Source organism: Podarcis filfolensis (assembly GCF_964270895.1).
Source record: "Podarcis filfolensis genome assembly, chromosome: 5".
In the NCBI taxonomy this organism is placed as follows: Eukaryota; Metazoa; Chordata; class Lepidosauria; order Squamata; family Lacertidae; genus Podarcis; species Podarcis filfolensis.
Window position 1 is genome coordinate 21,735,198 of NC_139608.1, and position 25,941 is coordinate 21,761,138.

The following is a 25,941-nucleotide window of genomic DNA, read 5'->3' on the forward strand; positions in this document are numbered from 1 at the left end:
GTGTGCCAGCCCATCTGCCGTATGCACAGTGTTTTATAAGGTAATGGATATGTGAATAAGAGTTTAATAATTGACAAGGATTAGCTTTGTAAAGGGCAGCTTTGCTAAAGTCCTTAAAGTAGCAGAGGGAGGGAGGGAGACCTAATTGGTTCAGCCTCAGCAGTTACTTTTTTACACGTACCAGACTCTGGCGGCTTAAAAAAAATGTGTGCCTCCTCATAAAAATGCTTCAGACAAACATTTTATGTCACAGTTGATTTACAGGTAATCTTTTAGCCACTTTTTTCTTGGAGAACTCTGAACTAAGGGCCTATCCACATACCTTCAATATAATTTATGTGTCTCTGATTAATATAGCCTGTCTTCTCGCTACTGGAAGGCGTTTGCCTGTCAAAGACTAGGGCATGTTCCCTCAATCCCTCGTGATTTGCCCAACCACAGACCTGCCCCTTGTGTTTTTCACTGATGCCACTCACGTAACTTATGTTATACTTTTAATGCAGTGAGATGAACAAGCGATGTTCCCCCCTTGGCGATGCCTGTTTAGCCCCATATATATACAACCTAGAAATCTGCACGAGTCTTGATCGCATCATAAATCACAGAGCTGGAGCACCTGCCAGAGCTGTGTGAAAAGGAGGCTAATGGGAATTGTAGTCAAAAACATCTGAATGCTGCTGTAGATGGTTTTGGATGGAGCCCAAGTAATGGTGCACTTTGGACAAGTTGGCTATGGAAATCCCTATAAGGGAGAGCCTGCTGGGTCAGCCCAATGGCTGATCTAATCCAGCATCTTGTTCTCACAGTGGTCCTCTTGATGCCTGTGGGGACCCACAAGAAGGACCTGAAATAGCACGCAGGCTCTCAAAAACCCATGCCTGAGCATTGCTCAGACTTGCCTACTTAGGAGTGGCCTCTAATTAAAGTTTGGGCGCGGATGGTGCTGTGGTCTAAACCACTGAGCCTCTTGGGCTTGCTGATCAGAAGGTCGGCAGTTCGAATCCCCGTGGCGGGGTGAGCTCCCGCTCCTCTGTCCCAGCTCCTGCCAACCTAGCAGTTCAAAAGCACGCCAGTGCAAGTAGATAAATAGGTACTGCCTCGGTGGGAAGGTAAATGGTGTTTCCATGCACTCAGGTTTCAGTCACGGTGTTCTGTTGCACTGGAAGTGGTTTAGTCATGCTGGCCATATGATCCAGAAAGCTGTCTGTGGACAACTCGGCCTGAAAGCGAGATGAGCGTCACAACCCCATAGTCGCCTTTGACTATGACCAGACTTAGCTGTCCAGGGGTCCTTTACTTTTTAAAGGAGGGGAAGAAATTGCTGCAGATTGTCTTCTGTCTTGATTTTGTACTGTGGTTGCCATCTGTGTTGGGCAGAGGGTGTTTTGATACCTTGTGAGCGAGCAACACAGCAGTATTTCTGTATTCCAAGTAGTACAATCTAATGTGCCATTCCAATGGGACCAATAGAAAGCTTGTTAATGAAGCTGTTTCTGTTGATCTTGTCACTTTCGTTCTATGTGCTTATTGCTAGCTCCCCCCTACTGTGATTTCCTCCCCTATGAGTGTATATTGCTTATTTAAAGCATCCTTACGTGTGGTTTTTTGTGGGACTTGGGTGAGGGAAGATTGCGACTGCAAGCGACAGGCCCTGCTTTCTGCTTTGGCCTGATGTCCAGAGGTTTTGCTGAATGTGTGCATAGAGGACGAGGCACATAGCTGAGCAATGCATGAATAGGGCACCAGAAAAATGCATGTGCCAGTTTTACAATTCCTGTTTATGTGGCTAGGTCACTGTAGAAGCAGAAATCAGGTGTGTAGACAGTAGAAATGTCAGCAGAATGGTTGCACACAGACACACATGGGGGGGGGGGAGATGTAGGGAAGAACATCTGCACATGGCTCATGTAGCAAGGATTCACTAAAATAACTTATTGCTTTGTCAACGCAACAAACTTTTCCCTCCCAGGCTGTCATAACATAGTTGGTTTTCAATGTCAGGATATAAACAAAGGAAAGGTCAGTGTTTAAAAGGGGATGATAATTGCCTGATGGAGCAGTCAGCTGCACCAAATGTGATCCAAAGTGCCCAATAAGCCATAAGACCATTTTTCAGCACAGTTATTGTCATTTAAGATAATAAGGGAGTGCTCACAGGTCTCTCCCTCATCAGAGACATGCATGAACTCAGCTTCTGCCAGGAAAGCTGCCCCTGATCACTGCAAAATGCTTGTGTCTCTCTCATGCTTTTTTTTTGGCAATGAATGAAGGCTTTGGCATGCTTGACCCGCAAATTCTGTGATTTTACTGGCGGGGACCATGCAGACACGACACTGCTGTCTCTTTACTGCATGTGTAGCAGTGCAAACATTGCAAATGCTAGTTAAAGAGGCCCTTTAAGTATCAACTGCTCATGGGACCCGAAGAATGCCCAGACAAAAACCATATAAGGTTATTTTAAACCGCAGTAATTCATTTATGTTGGAAGCAGTATCACCTACAATTTAAAGCTACAGGGCTTAATTTCTGCCAGGATTCAGCATGGATTCACACATATATGTCAGGGGGAGGGAGCTAGTACCACACTGATCCTTATCTCCCCCATGAACCATGGGGCTGCCAACCCGTCAATCACCCCTGATGTCACAATGATGCCAGGTAACCTGTTCTTGCTTACACAAATGATCAGCAGATTAACAGTGTTTGCAATGCATCACATATGAGCTATGCAAACTTCAACAATCTATTTTGGTTTGTATGCAGTGTGGCGATAAGTTAAAGCCACTTAGTGGCATACTAGTTGGCTGGGAAATGTTTTTCACCAGTGAAACGTCGTTGCACAAAATAAATGTGCAAGCAGGCTGCTGGTAACGTTGTTTCACAATAGGTTGCGCAATCTGTTGAACAAGTTTCCGGTAGCACAGTTGGATTCCTCTGTTGTGCAGCATTGAAACCCAGCCATCCCCTAGTGCAAGAGCCCTTGTGCAAGCAGACAGAGGATGCACCCCTATGGGTTATATTGCACTGGTTACTTTTCTAAAGCATGGGTAGGCAAACTAAGGCCCGGGGACCGGATCCGCCCCAATCACCTTCTAAATCTGGCCCGTGGATGGTCCAGGAATCAGCGTGTTTTTACATGAGTAGAATATGTCCTTTTATTTAAAATGCATCTCTGGGTTATTTGGGGGGCACAGGAATTCGTTCATTCCCTCTCCCCCCCCATATAGTCTGGCCCCCCAACAAGGTCTGAGGGACAGTGGACCGGCCCCCTGCTGAAAAAGTTTGCTGACCCCTGTTCTAAAGCAACATACAGTGAAACAAAACTAAAACAAACATCTGTTGAGGACAAATAAGTTACCATGTCAATGCCTGAGAAAGTAACAAATGCCTCAGAGTGTGTGCAAAGTGCCCTCACTCTTGTTCCCGAGAAGCCAAAACAGGTTAAATGCATGTCTACAATGAAGGGACAGGACTTCAAGGTCAGAAGCTGTAATTTCCATGTAGTTATGTGCATTGAAAAACAAGTTTTTGAAGTCTTACTACTTTTACACCAAAACACCACTGGAGGGTAGTGGTTGGCCATTCGGTGACAGAAGTGGTAAAGAGGTCATGGCGGGGGGGGGGGGGAGGGGAAGTCCAGTTCACCCATGGTCTGCATTTTGCCTCTGGTTTGGCAGAACTCCTGAGTTTAAAAACCTCTTGATGTAATAATCTCCTCCTGTTCCTTTCCTTCTGGCTGGCAATAAATCTAGGCTGGTGTCTTGGAGGCTGTTATTAATGCTGCTTAATGAATCTGCAACTTTGAGCACCTCTGTGCCTTTAAGGTCGGACTTTAAAAAGCAGACCCGTAATTCAGCAATCCCCTTTAATAGTACTTAATTTTCTATTAGCCTTTTGGTACTCGGGGAAGGACCATAACTCAGTGCTAGAGCATCTGCTTTGCACACAGAAAACCCCAAATCCAATTCCTGGCATATCCAGGAAGAGCTGGGATAGATCCCCATCTGAAACCCCAAAGAGCCGCTGCCAATCAGTGTTGACATTACTGAGCTCAATGGACCAGTGGTCTGACTCAGAATAACACAACTTCCTATGCTCTACACCCTCTTGTGTTCATGTTGTTGTTGTTTAGTTGTTTAGTCGTGTCTGACTCTTCGTGACCCCATGGACCAGAGCACGCCAGGCACTCCCGTCTTCCACTGCCTCCCACAGTTTGGTCAAACTCATGCTGGTAGCTTCGAGAACACTGTCCAACCATCTCGTCCTCTGTCATCCCCTTCTCCTTGTACCCTCCATCTTTCCCAACATCAGGGTCTTTTCCAGGGAGTCTTCTCTTCTCATGAGGTGGCCAAAGTATTGGAGCCTCAGCTTCAGGATCTGTCCTTCCAGTGAGCACTCAGGGCTGATTTCCTTCAGAATGGATAGGTTTGATCTTCTTGCAGTCCATGGGACTCTCAAGGGTCTCCTCCAGCACCATCATTCAAAAGCATCAATTCTTTGGCGATCAGCCTTCTTTATGGTCCAGCTCTCACTTCCATACATCGCTACTGGGAAAACTATAGCTTTAACTATACGGACCTTTGTTGGCAAGGTGATGTTGTGCTCATACCCTTCTACTAAAGGCTTATCAACACTTATCTTTCCTGTGCTCTTTCCAGGCATGGCCTGCAATTTATTGCCTTGTGTCCAAGCACCACCCCCCCCCAATTCCGGAGCATTCCCAGCAAAAAACTGCTCTTTAAAGCTCAATCAGAGCGAACATCAAACCGTTTAAAACCCAAATTGACATTTGCTGCCGTTCAGCTTTAAAGAGCGGGTTTTCGTGGGGAAAGCTCAGGGCAAAACAAAACCAAATGCTCAGACATGGAGCATTAAACCGCAGACCTGTGCCTGGAAAGTGTGGGCCAAAAGTTAGGTGTGGATTAGTCCTAAATTAGTCCCCATTCCCCTCCGCCCCCAATGCTCTAGCCCCTCTCACTTCCCCTTTTGTCTCACTTGTAACAGTTGCTAGTATTGTAAACTCATTGGGGCCTTCTCTTTCTTGGCTCAAGTCCATGTTCACGGATGGAGGTACATAAAGAACAACAACTTTGGCTTTGCTAACGTAATAGGTAGAAATGGAAGCTTCCTGTTGGGTTTTTCTCTATCTCACGGTCATTTCTTCCTTTACTGCTTTGGCCGTCTTGGGGATTCTGGAAAAACAACGGTGGAAAAGAGCTGAGAGGCAAATTTCCAGAGTCCCAGGACATTAAGGAGATATTGAAATCTGCCTAACACATACTTCCAGGGAACAACCATTAATTCACTCTTTCTTTCATTGGCAGCGTGAAATATTTTAAAAACCCTACAGGTACGCATAAGAAATATTTTTGTATGAAAATGAGATTAAATGCAAGTGATGCATTAATACCAGCCTTCCCCAATGTGATGCCTTCCAGATGTTGTCAGACCCTAGCTCCCATGATCCCTGACTGCTGGACATTTTGGTGGGGCTGATGAGATTTGAAATTGGCAGACTAGATTAGGGCATTTTTGGGAATTGCCTCTCCAGTGACAGTGAGCTTGGTGAATTCATATACCACCATAATCCACATCGTTTTTGTTAAGAGCTGCTTTCTGTGCTTGTCACAGACTAATTGACCGCTTGAGGACATACTCTTGCCTTTACATGTTCTCCTCTTGAATGTGCTTATCTGAAAGACTGCTGTGTCTTCTCCCATCAGAGCAAGAGGATTTTTCCATAGCCTCCCCAGTATCTGTTAGGAGGAGGGAGACGCCACCTCAGCATCACCCACTCAGAAGGAGCTGGATGATGGGCAGCACTTAACACACTGCTCTGTCTTTTCTCATGATTCATGCAAACTTTTCAGGTATGTTGTTGCTTAGTCGTTTAGTCATGTCCGACTCTTCATGACCCCATGGACCAGAGCACACCAGGCACTTCTGTCTTCCACTGCCTCCTGCAGTTTAGTCAAACTCATGTTGGTAGCTTCACGAACACTATCCAACCATTTCGTCCTCTGTCGTCCCCTTCTCCTTGTGCCCTCCATCTTTCCCACCATCAGGGTCTTTCCCAGGGAGTCTTCTCTTCTCATGAGGTGGCCAATGTATTGGAGCCTCAGCTTCAGGATCTGTCCTTCCAGTGAGCACTCAGGGCTGATTTTCTTCAGAATGGATAGGTTTGATCTTCTTGCAGTCCATGGGACTCTCAAGAGTCTCCTCCAGCACCATAATTCAAAAGCATCAATTCTTCGGCTATCAGCCTTCTTTATGGTCCAGCTCTCACAGGTATAGTTGCCTTCAATTTCAGGCACTGAGCGAATCTGCAGGGAGAGATGGAGACTGCGGGCTGAATCCAACCAAGGCAGGGTTTAAATTACCGCCTTTGAGCATAGCAAAAAGTTTTTGTGTGTGTGGTGAACAGTGTTAGAAATTCAGATACATAAACTAGAGGCCAAATGGCTCTTAAATCAAGGTTGCAGTTGCCAAAACTGAATGTCTAGTTGCCATGGGGGGGGGGCAAGACAGCTCTAAACTCTTATTTTTCAAATGATGGACTGGTTGATTCTCAGTTAAACATCTGGCTAGTTCAGATGACAACCTTGAGCTAGATCATGGGTAGGCAAACTAAGGCCCGGGGGCCAGATCTGGCCCAATCACCTTCTAAATTGTGTTTTTACATGAGTAAAATGTGTCCTTTTATTTAAAACGCATCTCTGGGTTGTGTGTGGGGCATAGGAATTCATTCTTTTTTCTTCTTCGAAATATAGTCCGGCCCCCGACAAGGTCTGAGGGACAGTGGACCGGCCCCCTGCTGAAAAAGTTTGCTGACCCCTGAGCTAGATTAAGAGCTCTGAGAACTTAAAGAAGAAAAGCCACTTGATGCAGGGACAGTCCACATATATATTGCCCTGTTTTGACCTCTTTTTCTTAACGGCCACTGCTCCTGCTCAGGCTGCACAGAAAAAGCACTTTGGTTCCCGAAATTCATTTTCCGATTGTGCAGCTAAAATGTAACTAATAGAATTCTACAGGTATTAGTGTGTGAAAACAGTTCAGTTCCAAGGATCTCTAGAGGGTGGAGATGTCAGGTGCCATTCTGGTACCCAGGCATCTTCACTTGGTCACAAGTGGCTGAAAGCCACCTGCAAAACGCACCTGGCTAATTTCAAACACTATTGGAGGGTTCATGGCTTGGCCCCCCCCCCCAGCTATACACATCAGCATGGCTTCATTAGTGTCAAATTTATCTCTGTTTCTATACACGCTGGGGGCGTTGATAGGGTGGGGATGTGTTCAGCTTCATTCACAATTACTGGAAGCAGCAGGGGAAGTTGTCCCCCCCCCCCGTGGCTTCTTTCCACTTAACCTAGTAACCCAGGAATGGAAGGAACCTCATGGTAGGGACAGGACGACTTGGAAGGAGCTTCAGAGACTGGTATGGAGGGATGCCGCTTCTGTAAATCTTTCCATGTAATTCCATCCTTCATACGTCAATTCTCCATTCTCTCATTCATATATATATATATATATATATATATATATATATATATATATATGTTTTTTAACATATCATTTTCAACAGTAATTAAACATACTTTTACATCTTATACAATTTTTTTTACTTCCATCAATCACATCTGAAAATTTTCTTAGTATACATTTCTTACTTCCCCTATTACATTTAAATCTCATAACTAATATCTCTTCTTTTTCTACTTTGCAACGTTTCATCTATTTCTCCTTACTAAACTTCTTGTAGTCCTACTAACATAATTTGCTGAATACAGTTGCTCTTCAAATAATTCGTATGCTTCTCCCAATCTTCTGTGAATCTCTGGTCCCACAGGTTTCGAATCCTTCCTGTCATTTTATCCAATTCTGCGTAGTCCATTAATTTTATCTGCCATTCTTCTTTCATGGGAATTTCTTCTTGCTTCCATTTCTGGGCTAACAATACTCTTGCCACTGTTGTTGATGATTCTCCATTCTCATGGTACCGAAACAGCATGAGAAGGAGAATTCACCACTGTGTCACTACTGGGAAATGCAGCTTGATTCACATAGTGCTTGGGGGTAACTTTATTGGGACAGGGTGTGCTGGTCCCGGGGGTTACCGTGCAGCGAGGTCCGTGTCCAGTCCAGGGTCGAGGTTGTGGTGTGTAGGCTGTCTGTCAAGGCTGAAGCTGGGTCCAAGGTAAGGAGTCGGGCGAGGTCAGGAACTCTGGCAGAAGAGCAGGACAGGGTGCTGGCAGGAACAGGCTACCAACAGTGTTGCTCCCACAACCTGGGACTGGGCTGGCTGGCTTTTATCTGCCCCGAGGCATAGGGCGGCCCCGGTCCACAGGTGTCTCGCCTCTCCTGCCCTGAGCCTCTGCATCTCAGGAGAGGCTGGAGGGTTACCAGACCCAGAGACAACCTCCTCCTCCCCTGATGAGGCTGAGAGTGGAGCACCTGCAGGCAATGGGTCCTCCATCACCTCAGGGGCCAGAGCAGACTCAGCTGGTGCCTGCACCTGAGGATCCAGCACAGGTGAGGACCCTTCAGGCTCAGGCCCCAGCCCCGGCTCAGCTGGTTCCGGAGGCGGGGACTCCTGTGCAGGCTGGGATTCCTCAGGTTCAGCCTCTGAGTCCGAATCCCAGGCCATCACACAGGGTGGGCTATAGATGTATAATTAAAGCATGTACTTGCTGAAGACAGGGGCCCCGCATCTTACATAAAAGTGAACTTGAATCTTAATAATAAAAAATAATAATAATAAACCTTTATTGTCACTACACCACCTGTGTGCAGTGAAATTAAACAAGCCCCCCCCCATACACTCAGTCTTGTAGGTACTCTGTGTGCTTGTCGGAATTCAATTGCACCACTATTCCCCCCCCCCCCATTTAGCAGCCCAACAGCCCACGGATAAAAACTGTTCTTTAACCTGTTGGTGTGGCTGACTATACTTCTGTATCTCCTGCCTGAAGGTAGGAGATTAAAGAGGTGCTGGCTGGGGTGTGAGTCGTCCCTAAGAAATTTCCTTGCTCTCCTGAGGCAACGGTCTTCCACGATGTCATCTAGCGAACTCAGGGGACAGCCCATGATATCATGCACTGTATTCACCACCCTCTATAGGGACTTCCTGTCCGTGGCTGTCAAACCAGTGTACCACACTGTAATACAGTATGAAAGGACACTTTCTGCTGTGGACCGGTAGAAGGAGATCATCAATTTTTGTTTGACGTTGTTCTTTCTCAAGACCCTGAGGAAATGGAGTCTCTGTTGGGCCTTCCTAACCACCTGGGTTGTATTGTTTTTCCAAGTGAGGTCTTCACTAAGGTAGACTCCCAGGAATTTTAAAGGAAGACACTCTCTCCACACAGCACCCCCTGATATACAACGGGGCTAGTTCCCCTCTCTTCCTCCAAAAGTCCAACACCATCTCCTTTGTCTTACTGATATTTAGGTGAAAGTTGTTCTCTAGGCACCATGTCAAGACTTTTTGAACCTCCTCCCTATACGCTGATTCATCTTCACATGCAGGTGAATGGATGGGATCGCAAGACATTTGTGCCTTTCCTTCTTACAAGACGGTGAAAGGGTTCGTCATAATATATGCAAAAATCTGCAGCTTTTCCTAGTAACTTGCATCACTCTGGCTGGCTTTCCTGCTTACACAGTGGCTCTCTCAGACCCTGCATGAGCTGGAAGTGGAACAGATCCCGTGTGCTCTGAGAGAGACCTAGAGAGACTTTTAGTACCTGAGCCAGTATCCAGCGCCGAACCTATTAGGCAAGTAGATATATCTCCTCTTTTTATATTTTGCCCTTCAGGGTTCCTTCACGGGGAATCTGTGCCTGACAAATCGAGAGCTGCCTTTATAGTTCAAAATCCTGTGCGCTCTTGAGTTAGCCTGGAGGGAACAACAGAGGTTGGTGCAGGAAAATCCAGTGCCTTTTGCTGCTGTCGTTAGATCTAAATCATTTTGGGAGGGAGGCAGAGCAGAAGAGAATGTATTCAAGATGTAAAAAATAAATAAAAATGATTTTATGCTATGGATCTGGGTGTTTTCATAGTGTACCCCTGGGCATAATCAGACATGAAACCAGAAGGTGCTTTTTATCTGCTCGGGTGGCTGAGATAGTTATCTCACAAATTAACCCTTCTTGGAGGTTGGCAGCTCCTTGCTGCTATGTAGGAGGAGCATTTGCTCTGAAGAGGTAGAGAGTGATTAATGTATATATTTTTTTATTAGCAAGGCTCAGCAGGAGGATCTTTTGATGTCCAACATTGATTGCTTAATAACAAATTACTCTCCTTTTCTTGACCTCTGGAGAAGGTTTCACACTGGGGTGGATGAAGATGATTGTTTTACCACACATTCTTCCAAAATTGCAGGATGATACCCTGACTTGTTTGCATGCATCCGGAGAAGGACCCTGAGAGTATTTCTTGTGGTGTGATCCTGTAGATGCATGACTTCTGGAGCCACATGGGCAGAGTCTGTTGTGTGTTCCCTTCCTATTCATTCATCACTATGAGGGAGGACAGTGGCTAGGTTTGGAGCACTCATGCAATTTGCCCTGTACTCATTTTTTGCTTCATTCTTGCAGGCTCCCCTGCAATACCGCCTCTCGCAGCAGAAAAGCTGCTCAACGGCTCTTTATTCTGCTTTCCTAACATTTCCTCACTTGTTAATTTCTGCGTTTTCGTGTGATCTTTCACACAACGTAAAAAAACACTTCTGGAAATCCAGTGGAACCTGGCAGAAGTTTAGCGTTGATTTCCAGGAAAAATTTGTTTGCAGCCCCGTTAACTCAGAAAACCACAGGAGCACTGCGTTGCAGTTTCATGTGATGACATTTTGGGGCAGTATCACAGCATACAGCTCTTTCCCTCTGTTTAAATTTGAGTGCAATGTGTTGCTGTATTGATCAGAAAGCCACAACGCAACAGGCACTCCAGTGTAGGAATCTGGACATATGTGTTGGCATTAGAACCACTAAAACTAACGCATTAAGCCCCGTGTCTGAATTCAGCTTGTGAAGACAGTCAGAGCCTCTTGGGCTTGCCAATTGGAAGGTTGGTGGTTCGAATCCCCACAATGGAGTGAGCTTCTGTTGCTCTGTCCCAGCTTCTGCCAACCTAGCAGTTCGAAAGCACACCAGTGCAAGTAGATAAATAGGTACTGCTGTGGCGGGAAGGTAAATGGCATTTCTGTGGGCTCTGGCTTCTGTCATGGTGTTCCATTGCACCAGTAGCAGTTTAGTCATGCTGGCCACATGACCCGGAAATCTGTCTGTGGACAAATACTGGCTCCCTTGGCCTGAAAGCGAGATGAGCGCAGCAACCCCCTAGTTGCCTTTGACTGGACTTAACTGTCCAGGGGTCCTTTACCTTTTACCTTACCCCCCTCCTGAGTCAGATTCCAGGCCCCTGGTGCACACTTGCCTGCGTCCTTCCCACCCCCAACATCTGTCTTGATAAGAGGCAGTTTCTTCCCATTTAAATTTACCATTTGGAAAATGGCCCTCTGTATTTGGCCTTGGTTTTGAGACGAGGCTGCCTTGTCCCCATGAATATTGAGCCCCCAGTCCTGCTGTACAGCTTCCCTTAGGCATCTAGTTAGTAACTGGGAGAACAGGATGGTGGGCCATAGGGAACTTCTGGTGTGATTCAAAGGAGATGCTCTTATGTCCTTCTTGTTATAAGCACATTTCCTCTGTGTTTATTTCACATCATTTTTCATTCTTTCAAATCGAGTGAAAACCAAATCATTGCAAACTTTTGTAGATGGAATTCTTAGGAGTTGTTTTTTTTAATAGCATAAAATTTGAGTCTTTGTTGTTCTGGAGATATTAAGGAGAATGTGTGGCTCTGTTCTGCCCAATGGTTCGGTAAGCAAGTCTGCTCCTGCCTTCCAGCATTCTAGTCTAGCTGCTCTGAAGTGTAATTGAAGAAGGAGAGCGATTGCTTGTTCCTAATTGAGAAGAACCGTAGCAGGAAGCTATGTGGTGTTCGATAGCAGTCCTCTAGACTAACAATATCTGCACATGATTAAAGGTAAGACCCCTTTCGACGTACTGGTTTCTGGATTCATCTGAATTTAATTGCAAGCCTCTTTCACAGGTGCATGTCATATCTGTTACAATGGCACCGTTGTGGTCTGGATTTTGTGAATTAATCTGCACCATAGACTGTTTTTGCTTTGCAAAAGAGGCTTTTGTTCTTTGCAGTTTTAAAGATTTTCTGACCAGCATTATCTCTAAAGCAAAAGAGTATATTATCAGAAAAAGCAAATGCTCATAGCAGCCTTCCCTAACTTGTCACACCTCCAGATGTTTCGGACTACAATTCCCATCATCCACAGACAGCACAGCCGCCTGGAAGTTGCTGAATCAACTCTAGTCCATATTAGATTGTATTAGAATGGCAGACACAAAAAAGACAGGGCCTATTTTGTGGTGATCCTGTGGAAGGACCCCCTTAGGTCAATACATAAGGCTCCGTAATGACTTTTAAAATTAAAGACTTAAAAAGAAATCCAAACTGCTTTTGTGTCACTATTTGTGTTGGTACTTTTCTCCTGGTGGTTTTTAAATGTGCTCTTTATGCTCTCTGTTTTCACACTTGTATTATTTTAGTCAGCTTGTTACTGGTTCTTCCTGCTGCTGTGATGATTTTTATATGAGTTATATAGTGTCTCAGACGTTTATATTTTTTGTGATTTGTAATGTTATCAGTTGTTAACTATTTTTAATGTGGCCATCTGTTATGGATGCTTTGGCTGAGGTTGCCACATTGCAGAGGGTTAGACTGGATGACTCTAGGGGTCCTTTCTATTTCCACAATTCTACTATTCTATGATTGAGATCTGCCTTAGAAGGACAATCTTCAAAGGCAGCCTATAAATATGGAAAATTTAAAAAATCATAACTGAATTAGCTCCAGCCAGCAAGGTCACTGTGGATGGGTCAAGGATGGTGGAATCTGTAGCTGAAGGGCATCTTCAGAACTGCCATCTTGTTTGCCCTTGGCTTAGGCTTTTAGAATCCTGGACCAGATTGAAATGTTAACTCTTCACACTTTTCTTTCAGTGGTACAACGGCTTTCTATCGAAAAGCTGTTCCCCGTTGTAGTGGTGATGATTAAGCTGTGTAAACTCATTAGGCATGTTTGATTAATAAAACTTATGTTCTGCGTGGTATAATGAAGTGGCAGAATATTTGCAACAGTTTTTGGCAATTAGCCCAATTTAGAGTTAAGTGGTTACTTCTTTTTCTTCCATGCTTGATTTTTTTTAAAAAAAGGCTTACTACCAGTGTGGCTTTGAATCAAAAAATTCCCTCGCTTTCACGGTCTCATCACAACCGTCATGGTTGCAATGTCAAGTGGTTCACAAAAATGGCACTGCAAAAAGAGCAAAAGCATGGGGGGCGGGGGCTGGTTTAAAATGCCAGCTTCTGGATGAGGCCAGCTAGTCTATTATGCTGTTCTCATATTATGCTTGGTTCTCAAACTTAATCCGTTCCTGAAATCCGTTCCAAAACCAAGGCGTGCTTCCCCATAGAATGTAATGCAAAATGGATCAATCCATTCCACACTTTTAAAAACAACCCCTAAAACAGCAATTTAACATGAATTTTACTATCTAATGAGACCATTGATCCATAAAAATGAAAGCAATAAACAGTGTACTGCAGTCACACAATCAATCAATCAGTAGTTGAACTGGGTTCCACATAGTCATAAAAACAAAAAAAAAAGAGCCCCAAAAACAAAAATGCAAAATTAATAGCAAAAACAGACAGACCTCAGCATAATACTCAAAATGGAAGTGTGGCTCTCAAATCGGAAGCATAACACTCAAAACGGAGCACGTTCAGCTTCCGAAAAAAGTTCGCAAACCGGAACACTTACTTCTGGGTTTGCAGTGTTTGGGTTCCAAGTTGTTTGAGTACCAAGGCGTTTGAGAAGCAAGGTACAACTGTATAGGGAACCTGCAAGCAGGAACTGGGTGCAACAGCACTTTCCCCTCCTGCAGTTTCTAAACTGACTTAGTGGGCTCATGCAACCTCCTATTCCTTCAGCTCCAGCCCCTAAACTTGCAATGATGCTGACTTACCTTACAGGATAGCTGTTGGAAGGCATATTGACACAGGGCAGACAAATTGCTTTGCACCGTTTGAAATGTGCTACATTGACACCCGGCGTTAGGATAAGGAAATCATAGTCAGGCAGTGTCCTTGCACAAGAGACAAGTTGTTCAGTGTCCTCAGACTAGGGATGGAGGAATCTGTCTATTTCTGGTCTGTGACCCTTTTGTATGGGTTCACCCATAAGTCTCCTGCCCCCTTTTTCTGCATTAATTTGTTCATTTTAAATCTGCACTAAGACTTGGATTTAAATACATATTTTAAAATGCATTGTTCTGCCTGGCCTTTGGTTTGGGACTCAGTCTGACCCTCATGTTTCGCTCCCCTTATGGTCTTGATTTATCAGCTACTTTAAAATGAGGCTGCATTTTAAATTGCATTTTAACCTGTATTTTAAATTGGTTTTTCTTTTTCTCCCCCCCCCTTTTTCCCCTATTATGTTTTTACTGTGATTTTATTGGTGTTAGCCGCCCTGAGCCCGGCTCTGGCCGGGGAGGGCGGGGTATAAATAATAATAATAATAATAATAATAATAATAATAATAATAATAATAATAATTATTATTATTATTATTATTATTATTATTATTATTATTATTATTATCAATTGTATTTCGACATTATTGTTTTTTTGAAGGCAAAATCTGCACCGGAGCATTTAGGAAGTGCAAAAGCTGACGGATGACTTACTTTCTGATCTGCACATTTGTCTAGGAGGTGTGGATCCAGTCAGTTCATATCAGCGTTCAGAAAGCATACATTTTCTCAAGCATCCCAAACTCAGACTGAGCACGCTCTGAGGCTGTTTTGGACCTCATGGACAGGGTTTGGCTCTTGGCTGTCAGCTGACTTCAGCACCCAGGCAGGCTGGCACTGCCACCTAGAGAACACCCTTGAACCACAGAGCTCTGTCTGTCAGGCTTACAGTGCAAACAGGGAACTCTGTGGCATAGGAAGTAAGGAACCGGATTTTGACCAATACGGACCTTGGCTCAAGACACACGTGGAACACTCTGGAGAACCATTATAACCCCATACAGGCACACCTATCACCAATGCCCTGTGTCTTATGATACTGCTATTTAAAAAGGTATTCTGATATTAACTGTAAGCTCCCTTGGAAGGCTTTGTATTCTGAAAGGTAGGATATTAACAATCGATGGCTACCAGCTACAATGGTTATGCCGTACTGCCACTCTCAGACACAATACGCCTCTTGCTGGAAATCACAGGAGGGGAGAGGGCTCTTGTGTTTGGGTCTTGCTTGCGGGTTTCCCACAAGCATCTGGTTGGCCACTGTGAGAACAGGATGCTGGACTAGATGGGCCTTTGGTCTGATCCTACTGTTGGGATGCATCCAAGGAAATGGGGGCAATTGGCAGGCCCCCAGCTGCCTCCGGCCGGCAGCCGGGCGATGTCCGAGCTTCAGAAACCTTTGGAAGCTGAGCACTCAAGCCAGCAGAGAAAAAGACTCTTCACAACAGAAGGGCAGATAGAGGTTGCGTAAAGCGTATTTACAGGCGTTTTATTCAGCATCAGGACAAAGGGAAAAACATGTCTTCTCCCCTTCATGTCCAAGCAAACAGCTTAAGCAAAAGCTACACCCACAACGGAAGTTCCCAGCAAGCTGTGCTGGAATGTAAACAGACGTGTGACATACAACAACTCCACACATCTGTTAAGGTGGAACAGAATATTGTAACACCCACAAGGCTCTTTATTGGTAGATTTCACAATTGTATTCGGGGAAGCCATGAACTTTAGAAACAAAAGTTCACGTTGCTTTCAGAGATTTCAAAGCAGGGTTGGTTAAAGCTGCTATAAGAAGCATACAGATTTCCTGCATTGAAGGCAGTGTTAGAAACTCAAGATGCATAGTCTATGCACTAAATGGCACCTTAAACCTAGGTTACGGTTGCCACAATGGAATGTCTAGGCACCATTTTTTATTATTTACAAGATTATGAAGCTGAAAATGAATTGTGTATATCACCAGCACTATGGAGATTATAGTCTTCATTCTGACATCCAGAGATCTCCACCTTGTTGCAATTGGCCCGGGGAATTCTGGGTAGGGGTTTGGACTAGATGACCACCAGGGACCCGTCCAACTCTATGATTCTATGGAAAATGTTCTGTCTCAAGACTGGGGAAAGTGTAACAGAATAAATGGAAATGATGGCAGGGAGAAAAGAAGCTCAGGTACATAGGCACAAATAATTCCATGGATAGACAGTCGCAAGCGTATGTCCTTCTATGTTTTGTTATATAACAGGCCCCCAAAGTAGAATAACAACCGACAGCTTCCTGATGCTAGGGGGTAAGCTGAATTATAGTCTAGATATTAGCCCTGCACTTTGGGATTTAGATAAAGTGCACTCTCAGAAGGAAAAAAAGAAAAGAATAAATAGCATTAGCTGTGGATGCTCAGAGTGCAAGTTACAGTTTGCTAGCAGAGACTGATCAGGGGCTGATGGGAATTGAAGTCCAACAGGACTTTAGGCTCCTCATCTCTGCCCCAAAGAATTCAGTGTAATACGTCTTTTATCTGCACAACAACCCAGTGAGGAAGAGTTAGGCTGATGATGACTGGCTTCACGGGTGGGTAGGGATTTGAACCCGAGTCTTTCAGGGTGAAATCCAGTACTCATAACTACCGTATTTTTCGCTCTATAAGACGCACATATTTCCTCCTAAAAAGTAAGGGGAAATGTGAGTGCGTCTTATGGAGCGAATGGCGCTGCAAAGAGAGGTGCTCAGGCTGCACAGAAAAAGCATTTTGGTTCCAGAAATTCATTTTCTGATAAAATAAAAAATAAAAAATAAAATATAACAGATAGAATTCTACAAGGTGGGGGTATTAGTGTGTGAAAACAGTTCAGATCCAAGAATCTCCAGATGGTGGAGATGTCAGGCTCCATCCTGGTACCCAGGCATCTTCACTTGGTCACAAGTGGTCGAAAGCCACCTGCAAAATGCACCTGGCACCTGGCTAATTTCGACCAGCAAAGGGAATGTGAAAAAAGTTTCCCACCACTGGTCTGGATAAAATATGAAATGGGTTTTTTTTGGGGAAAGAGCCATGTCATAGCTAGTATCCAAAGTTATGGGGCATCATTTATTCAGGAAGACAGCTGCTTCCCCACTCTCAGTAAAATATGCCTTGTTTAGGCATCCTTTCCAATGCTGTGCTTTTATTTTTGTTATTATGGCTGCTTTGTAACTTTGCTGTTGATGCTGCTTTGTGCTTTTATTTCTGTCGTTCTCCAGATCTGGTCTGCAGGTCTACTGAGGACCTGAAAGGAAGAAAATATATAATAGTTCAGTAAATACCCACCTGGGATTTGTGGTGCCGCTTGCCAGTGAATTAAATTTTCTGATTGTTTGGACATTTCATTGTTACTGAATTTTGTTGGATTTGTGCCTCCGGCCTTCATGTTGTTCATACCACTTTAGGTATTTAATTTAGAAGTACAGTTTAGCTTCCTTTTTTAATAATTACACTTCCATTGTTAGGCAGTGCTCTTTAGGACTGATCTAATCTTCCCTTCATTTGAATGATGGTAACATTAATAATTCTATAAAAGCCAGTCACTGTAAACCTGCTTTTCCCTCTGGGATTGTAATTTTTAAGGGTTGCGTTTTAAAAAGGAAAACAAAAAATGCATTAGGCCTCTAATGGAAGAGCATTTTCCTCGGCTTGTAAAATCAAAGTTTGTTTCCATTTGTAATTCTGCAGCAAATAGCAGTTTGTTATACTATTTTTCTCTCTGGTTATGTAAGTGCGATTACGTGCATATCCACCATAACTCCAAGGTGTTTTCCCTGGTCAAATTTTAACAGCTCAGTATGTGCAAAATTAGAGGTGTGTGTCCCCCACTTTAACTTGCTGTATATTGAACCACATTTGCCACTTTTGTTGTCTATCCACCCAACTTGGAGAGGCTCTTTTTTGAGATGCTCAAGAAATCTTTCGGCAAGAAGAATTGTGGGATAAGAGAAGTCTTGGGAGACCTCATATATCTTCCTAAGGTGACACAAAGTGTTTATTTGTGCCAATCATTTATTTCAACCACTCTCAGAGTATGACTTAGCTGGATCTTGCCCTTATGAGCAGCAGCACACAGTGGCTGCATCTGGGTGATCAAATCCTGGCTAAATTAACTAGGAAGTGCATGAGGTTTGTTCACTTGCACACAACCCCATTGCTCCTTCCTGCATCAAGCAGTAAAACAAACCATGAAGTTATAGCGAACCATAGTTTCCCATTATCTGTGAACAGGGAACCATGGTGAAGCAGGAACTGAATACAATCTCTTTCAAAGAGAAGCTGATGTATGCTGCCTACTCTAATAAAATGTTCTTGTTCTCTAGAGTTGTTTCTTCTTAACACAAGGTTGTGGCTGCCACTCGGCTCATGTCAGTGGCTTTCCACTATCCTTGTGGATGGGCATTTATTTCGGAACCTTTTGTAAGTGAGAATGAAATGCATCATGAACTGCAATTTCTTGACTTTGCTGTTGAAAATGAAGTTTTTATAAGTTAACTTGGAGGCAATAGTCTCCTCTTGTAGTTACTCCCCAGCACTAATATTCCATGGCAATTCCACCATTGCAAACACAGGTTCCGTGTTGCCAGAGGTAGACCTGTTCTCCATAGTCATTGATGGACAAACCTATGGACACATGCACCATAGGTTGTGTACCACTGTGGTTTGGGGAAATGAATCTATTTTATTGTGATGCCTGACAAAGTCTACTGCATGGGGAGGCAAACTAAGGCCTGGGGGTTGGATCCGGCCCAATTGCCTTCTAAAATCTGGCCTGTGGATGGTTCAGGAATTAGCGTGTTTTTATATGAGTAGAATGTGTGCTTTTATTTAAAATGCATCTCTGGGTTATTTGTGGGGTATTCCCCCCCGCCAAATATAGTCCGGCCCCCCACAAGGTCTGAGGGACAGTGGACCGGCCCCCTGCTGAAAAAGTTTGCTGACCCCTGGTCTACTGATCCTTCTGTTTATTTCATTCCCTCTGCGATAATGTGCTCCATGCACTCGTTGCTCTTTGTTTCTTTATTGTTTGAATGCTGCTGCTTTTGAAAACTCAAAAACAATCTTTTTTTTTTAAAAAAAAGAGCAGTGCTCTTTCCTGATTCCTCTTTCAGCTGCGTTTTCTTGGGTCAGATTAATTCTACTGAATTTGACGTCTACCCAGATCCCTTGGAAAAGCTCAGTTTTTCTGCATTCTCTCTCTTTGTGTGTCTCGGTGGTTTGGGTGGTGGTGGGGGGCATGGCCAGAGTGGGTGGTGTCCACAGCAATTGCTTTAAAAAAATCTGAATCTACTCACAGGCCTAAAAAGGCACGTGACTGCTGGTCTGAGTCAGTACTATGGGGGAATGAATTCATGGTACCCAGAGCACTTGCAGGACCTTGGAGAGTTCCCGTGTTTCGTTTTGCATTCTTGGGTCTTGCGGGACTGGGGAGATGGGAGTACAGTGGTACCTCGGGTTAAGTACTTAATTCGTTCTGGAGTTTCGTTCTTAACCTGAAACTGTTCTTAACCTGAAGCACCACTTTAGCTAATGGGGCCTCCTGCTGCTGCCGTGCCGCCACCGTGCGATTTCTGTTCTCATCCTGAAGCAAAGTTCTTAACCTGAGGTACTATTTCTGGGTTAGCGGAGTCTGTAACCTGAAGCGTATGTAACCCGAGGTACCACTGCACCACAGAACACTCCCCAAATGAGAAATGATTTTTTAAAATGTATCTATATCATCTATATCTATATCTATATCTATATCAAAAGAAATTATAAGGGTTTCTAGATCCAATTCCCAAGACGGGCAGGCGCAAAGAAGGAGGCCTGTCTGACTGAGCAAGTTCTAGAATTGGGTGTGGAAAATAAATAAAATGAGAGCTGTCATTTTTCAAGACATACTGAAAGGAGGCTATATGCCAAGCATTCAACATGCATATTTAACTAAATGGTGGAACCCTTTGTTTCCCCCACCCAATGGGGGTTTTGACCCACAAACCAGGGATTTTATGCTATGAGATGAATGGTTCACAGGATGAGGAGGCTCTGGCTCCATCCTTGAGCAGAAGGGGGGGAGGGGGAGAAAGGGGAAGGTTTGGATGAGGGATTGTTGGATTGCTTTGTTTTTCTTCTTGTTTTTATTATGCATTGTGTGTTTAGATTGTATTTTGATGCTGCAAACCACCCTGAGATCTTTGGATTACAGGTTACAGACGCTTCAGGTTACAGACTCCGCTAACCCAGAAATATTACCTCGGGTTAAGAACTTTGCTTCAGGATGAGAACAGAAATCGCGCAGCAGCAGCAGGAGGCCCCATTAGCTAAAGTAGTGCTTCAGGTTAAGAACAGTTTCAGGTTAAGAATGGACCTCCAGAATGAATTAAGTTCTTAACCAAAGGTACCACTGTATAGCAGTTTACACACACACACACACACACACACACACACACACACTTTGATGTGCAAATGTGTTTTCAAGGTTGCAGAGAATATGTGTGTTTTGAAGCTACCACCAAAGTCCAGGGAATTCCTGTTTTTGGATTGTTTGCTGCCATCCTCTGATGCTCCCTTTGCACGCTGTAAACCAGGCCCACTTGAATTTTATTACAGTTGCAGCCTTTGCATTATTCAAAGAGAGGCATAAACTGCTTAGAAACGGGCCTTTGGCTCAGAAACAGGCTGCAGAGGGGTCAGTGTCACACAGCCGTGTTATCCGAGCGACTCAGTAATACCAAGGGTCTGTACCAAGGCAATCTCAGGATGTTAAAAGACCTCATTTTACACAGGGATAAATAACAAGCAGAAGGTGGTATTGGCTGCTGCTGCTGCCACGCAGATTAGAGGGCTCTTTGGACATAAGGCCGTGTGTGGGCTACTACTCAGACTCGCAGCTTAGCTGTCCCAGTCCGGCAGCTTTTGATTTGCTCAGCGCCGCAAAGCGTCGCTTTGGGCTGCGGAATAAATATCATCGGCCTGTTTTGAGAAGCTTCTGAGCAACATCTGGACTCCTTGCTCTCCAATGGCGTCTTCTCTGGCTTCAGAGGTCTACCATGTGGTGGGAAGTGTGGGAACTTCACAAGTTTGCCGCTTGGCTCAAATGGGTTGGTATCTCTTTCAGAGTTTCAGATTCAACGTGCTCCCTTTGCAACAGGGAACCGGAAGACAGGCAGGGCAGGTGGCGGCAGCAGGATGTCACTGTCAGGTGTGATTCCCACGCTATTTATTTTGACAGATGCTGCTGGCGCTCCGATCTGTTTTCGTTTTTAAAAGATTATTTGAAATGCTTGCGTGATTAGTTTGGGCGTGCTGCTGGGCTGATTCCATTTAAGTAGCAAATACTAATTGTTTGGTGTCACATGCTTTTGCGTGATTCCTTCCTAAATCGCAAGATTCGTCTTTTGTTTTTAGTTTGACTGTCGTTCAAAAACAGCTGTTTTGATTTGCTAAATAAAACGGCTGGCAGCTGAACCTTAATTTACGCTCGCTTGGAAGTATGCCACACTGAGTTCCAGGGAATGGACTATAGGTAAGAATATAAAGGATTGTTGCTATGTGGTCCGCTTTTATGTAGTGCTTGTTAGCAACTAAGTCCCTCCTAAACAGAGATCACAGAATTGCCACTTTCCTGCTTAAAAAGGAGAATGGCTTAGCTTTGATTTTAGGGTTCACACAGTTACGGAGTAGTTTAAGGACATTTGTTCTCCATTGTTTAAGAGGGCAGGGCTAGAGCCAAAGGGTGGAAACTGTAGGGACGCAAATTTTGTCTAAACAACCAGCTGAATTTCCTAAATTGCCTTGGGAAGTGGTGGGCTATCCTTCCCTGGAAGGGTTGTTGCTCACTGTTTGTTGTTGTTGTTGTTGTGTCTGACTCTTCGTGACCCCATGGACCAGAGCACGCCAGGCACTCCTGTCTTCCACTGCCTCCCGCAGTTTGGTCAAACTCATGCTGGTAGCTTTGAGAACACTGTCCAACCATCTCATCCTCTATCGTCCCCTTCTCCTTGTGCCCTCAACCTTTCCCAACATCAGGGTCTTTTCCAGGGAGTCTTCTCTTCTCATGAGGTGGCCAAAGTATTGGAGCCTCAGCTTCAGGATCTGTCCTTCCAGTGAGTACTCGGGGCTGATTTCCTTAAGAATGGAGAGGTTTTATCTTCTTGCAGTCCATGGGACTCTCAAGAGTCTCCTCCAGCACCATAATTCAAAAGCATCAATTCTTCGGTGATCAGCCTTCTTTATGGTCCAGTTCTCACTTCCATACATCACTCCTGGGAAAACCATAGCTTTCACTATACGGACCTTTGTTGGCAAGGTGATGTCTCTACTTTTTAAGATGCTTTCTAGGTTTGTCATTGCTTTTCTCCCATTGCTCACTGTTAGAGCATCTGTTTTCCATGCAGGATGTTCATGACAGCTCCAGGTAGGACTGGAAGAGACCCCTGGCGGAAACCTTGGAAAGCTGCTTCCAGGCAGTGTAGACAGTACTCAGCTAGATGTACCAATGGTCTGACTCAGGATAAGTTAGCTTCCTATGACCCACAAACTGCTGGGATAGGTCAGTTGGTTGGGGCATGGTGCTGATAGTGCCAAGGTTGCAGGTTCGATCCCCGTATGGGACAACTGCATATCCCTGCATTGCAGGCAGTTGGACTAGATGATCCTCGGGATTCCTTCCAACTCTACAATTCTGTGATTCTTCCATGACCCTAAGCAGAGACTGAGTGGTCATCTGTTGGGGTGCTGTAGTTCAACCTTGTATTGTGGATTCTGCTTTGAGTAGGGAGTTGGACTATAGTAGAATCAGTTTGATTCCCTCCCCTCTTTCTTTTTCCTTTCTCCTCCTGTGAAGAGGCTGCATCCTAATGTTTTAATGTTGTATTTTAATCTTGTTTTTTAAATTGTATTTTAATCAACTTGTTTTTATTAGTGGTTGTCAGCCGCCCTGAGCCCGGTCTTGGCTGGGGAGGGCGGAGTATAAATAAAATTATTATTATTATTATTATTATTATTATTATTATTATTATTATACACCTGGTTATGTACCGTCTTCCTTGTGAATGCTTCAGGTAATGAGCTCCACTAGCCCAGAAGCGAACTTTGCCCCGGGATGTGAACGGAAGTCACACGCCGGAGGCACGCACACAGTGGGAGGCCCCATTAGGGAAAGCGCACCTCAGGTTAAGAACGGACCTCTGGTTTCATGTTAAGAATGGACCTCTGGAACAAATTAAGTTCGTAACCGGAGGTACGTGCTCTCCAGAATCCCTTCTGACTAACTCTAATGCTAAGGTCCCAGAGGATGGGACCAGATTTCTATGGCCATGGTTTTGTTTGTAGCAGGATGTTCCATTGTCAGGCAGTTTTTGATAATGCACTCCCAGAATAGAAGTGCAGACTAAAATAGGCTTTTGTTAGGCTTTCAAAAGTTAGAAGATTTGCTTACCTCTAACCTCCATATATATCTGCAGGCACAGCCAGATTATAGATTAAAGCCCTGTGTTACTTAGCTGAGTCCTTGTTGAAAATATAATTTTTGAGTCACCAGTCGTTTCCTGTCATTTGCAGAACAGAAAAGCAACAACCACATTTCTGTATGTACTCACGATTTTTGCCCCCCCTTGAAAATCTAACAAAAAATAACAAGCTCCACACATGTTGATTTCATTCACACACAAAAATGAACGATATCACAATTTGGTTTTTGTATAAGTGACTATCATTTTCTGATGCACATACATGTGTATTATATACCAAATGTTCTGAAATACTTAAATATGAAACGACAGAGACTGCCTGTTCATGGCTAGCATGTTAATTCCATCATCTAAGGCTAGATAGTTGTACAAGCCGGTATATCCAAAATTATGTGTTCTTTTCAGTTCCCCTCCCCCTCAAATAAGTGCTGCAGCAAGTTGTCTTTATAATACAGATTTTCAAACTTCTTGTTCCTAATTAGGATTGCATAATCAAAACAAACAAGACAAAACCTGCCCTGCCCTAATGGGTTTGTTATTTGGTAATACAGTTTAGCGCCAAAGAATTTTGTATTTTTCTTTTTCTGTGATGAATTCCCATTTGTGATCCCTCCTTCTCCTCCTAAAGAGACTGCATTCCTGGACAGACTTTTCCTTCATGTACCGTTATTGTCTTTTGATAACATAACTCATATATTAGCGCAGTCTTTCCCAGCTTGGTGCCTTTCAGACGTTTTGAACTATAATTCCTTTTCAGTCCCAGCCAGTAGTTCAGGAAAGATGGCTGTTGTGATTCATTCTTATACATTAATGGTTAGGGGAAAATTAATTTTCTTGAACAAATTTGTGTCTTATTTTCCTTTCGGAATGTTACCGGCCAGGCTTGTCTACAGGTAGGTTTTCTGCTGTAGCATGACGCATGTACAATTGTTTGACGAATAAGGGTAACCAGGTCATCTCTGGAAGTTATTATAATGTTTTTGAAGGTTCTGAGTCAAACTTTATGAAACTCTATGAAGCTGGGCCCAGAGTGGCTAACAACAGTAAAATAATACAACATGATATAGAAGAATGCTGTAAAACAAGGGCCAGACTTCATGTAATGCAGGAAATCCGTGAGTCTGCTCTCTTAATACCCCTTTCTTCAAAACCACCATGAATGCGAAACAGTGGTGTTGAGGGAAGTTTGGATTAATTCCTTTCCTTTCCTGGTTTCCCCAACTGACACCATCTTTCCCTTTATAAAAGCTGCTTTTAGTCCTAGTGGCTAATGACTCATCAGTTCCATTGTCAAACAGCTCTCACAGTTGTGAGATTTCAGCTACTGTTCAACAGGTATCTTCCTTCCTGTAAGTTCAGCCTGTCAGATGGAGTCCTGTCTTTGCGGACAACAGGGAACAAGTCTTTTGCCCTTTTCTATGTGACGGTTCTTCAGGTATTTGAAGAATCTTAACATGTCCCCCTGAGTCTTCTCTTCTTCAGGCCGAGCATAGGCAGTCCCAGTCTTTTCTCATTGGACTTGTTTTCCATGCCACTGACCATCTTAACTGCCCTCCTCTGAATCTGTTCTGATTTATAGAAAGCTCTTTCACGTAGCGGATTCTGCACTTAGCTTGTGTAAGAGTCACTCTCTGCTCTTGGAGTTTGAATTGCATGAACAGGGTCACATAAGCAGAGAGAAATGGGAGAGAGTTTATGTACTTATGTTTAAACTTGAACCAAGAGCATATATTGTTAGGGAGAAATGGGTATGTTAAAGGTTTGGCATTTGTGTGTGTATGGGGTAGAGGGAGAAGCACCCTAAAATATTTTCTTGACTTGCCATATCACAGGTGCTGTTTTTATAAATTGGAATTTAAGTTGCCTAAACTGTATAGAGATTAAAACGGGACACTTTAAAAGATTTGTATCGGCAGAAGTAGAAAAGTACCAGAAACCCTTGGATTTACAGTTATGAGATGGGTCATCTGCAGACTGTCAGTATTTTGTGGGAAGATTTCAAAAGCGTACTGGAAATTTAGGTTTGGAGTACATCTAGGTCCACTATAGGTCCGGATTTTCCTAGACATTACTGGGATTTCAAAGGCAGAAATGACGTTTGGGGGGGAATTTCTGAAATGTGGCACTTTGTATTGGATTTTAGGGAAGCCAATCGAAATTTTTGGCGTTTTGGTAAAAAATTGGGTTCATAAAACTTTTCGGTTACTTTCTGAAATATGGCAACCCAAAGTACAATACTCTAGTACAAGTCTGTTTTAAAACACAAACTTTTTGTGGCTAGACAAGTGAAGACTAAA

General features: G+C 43.9%; 1 protein-coding gene across 15 annotated transcripts in view; it reads left to right on the plus strand.

Moving 5' to 3' along the window:
• The window catches only part of PLCH1 (phospholipase C eta 1), a 141,833-nt gene that overhangs the window by 46,394 nt on the left and 69,498 nt on the right, over positions 1-25,941 (plus strand). The window contains exons 1-2 of one of the 15 annotated variants that reach the window (XM_083613039.1): positions 9,661-9,777; positions 11,910-12,048. The exons of 13 other annotated variants lie outside the window; for them this stretch is intronic. In XM_083613039.1, the coding sequence (XP_083469165.1) occupies positions 12,039-12,048 (10 nt within the window). In that variant the 5' untranslated portion in view covers positions 9,661-9,777; positions 11,910-12,038. Of the gene's footprint in view, positions 1-9,657; positions 9,778-11,909; positions 12,049-25,941 lie in introns of those variants that run through there. One more of the 15 variants, XM_083613026.1, reaches the window with a different exon arrangement.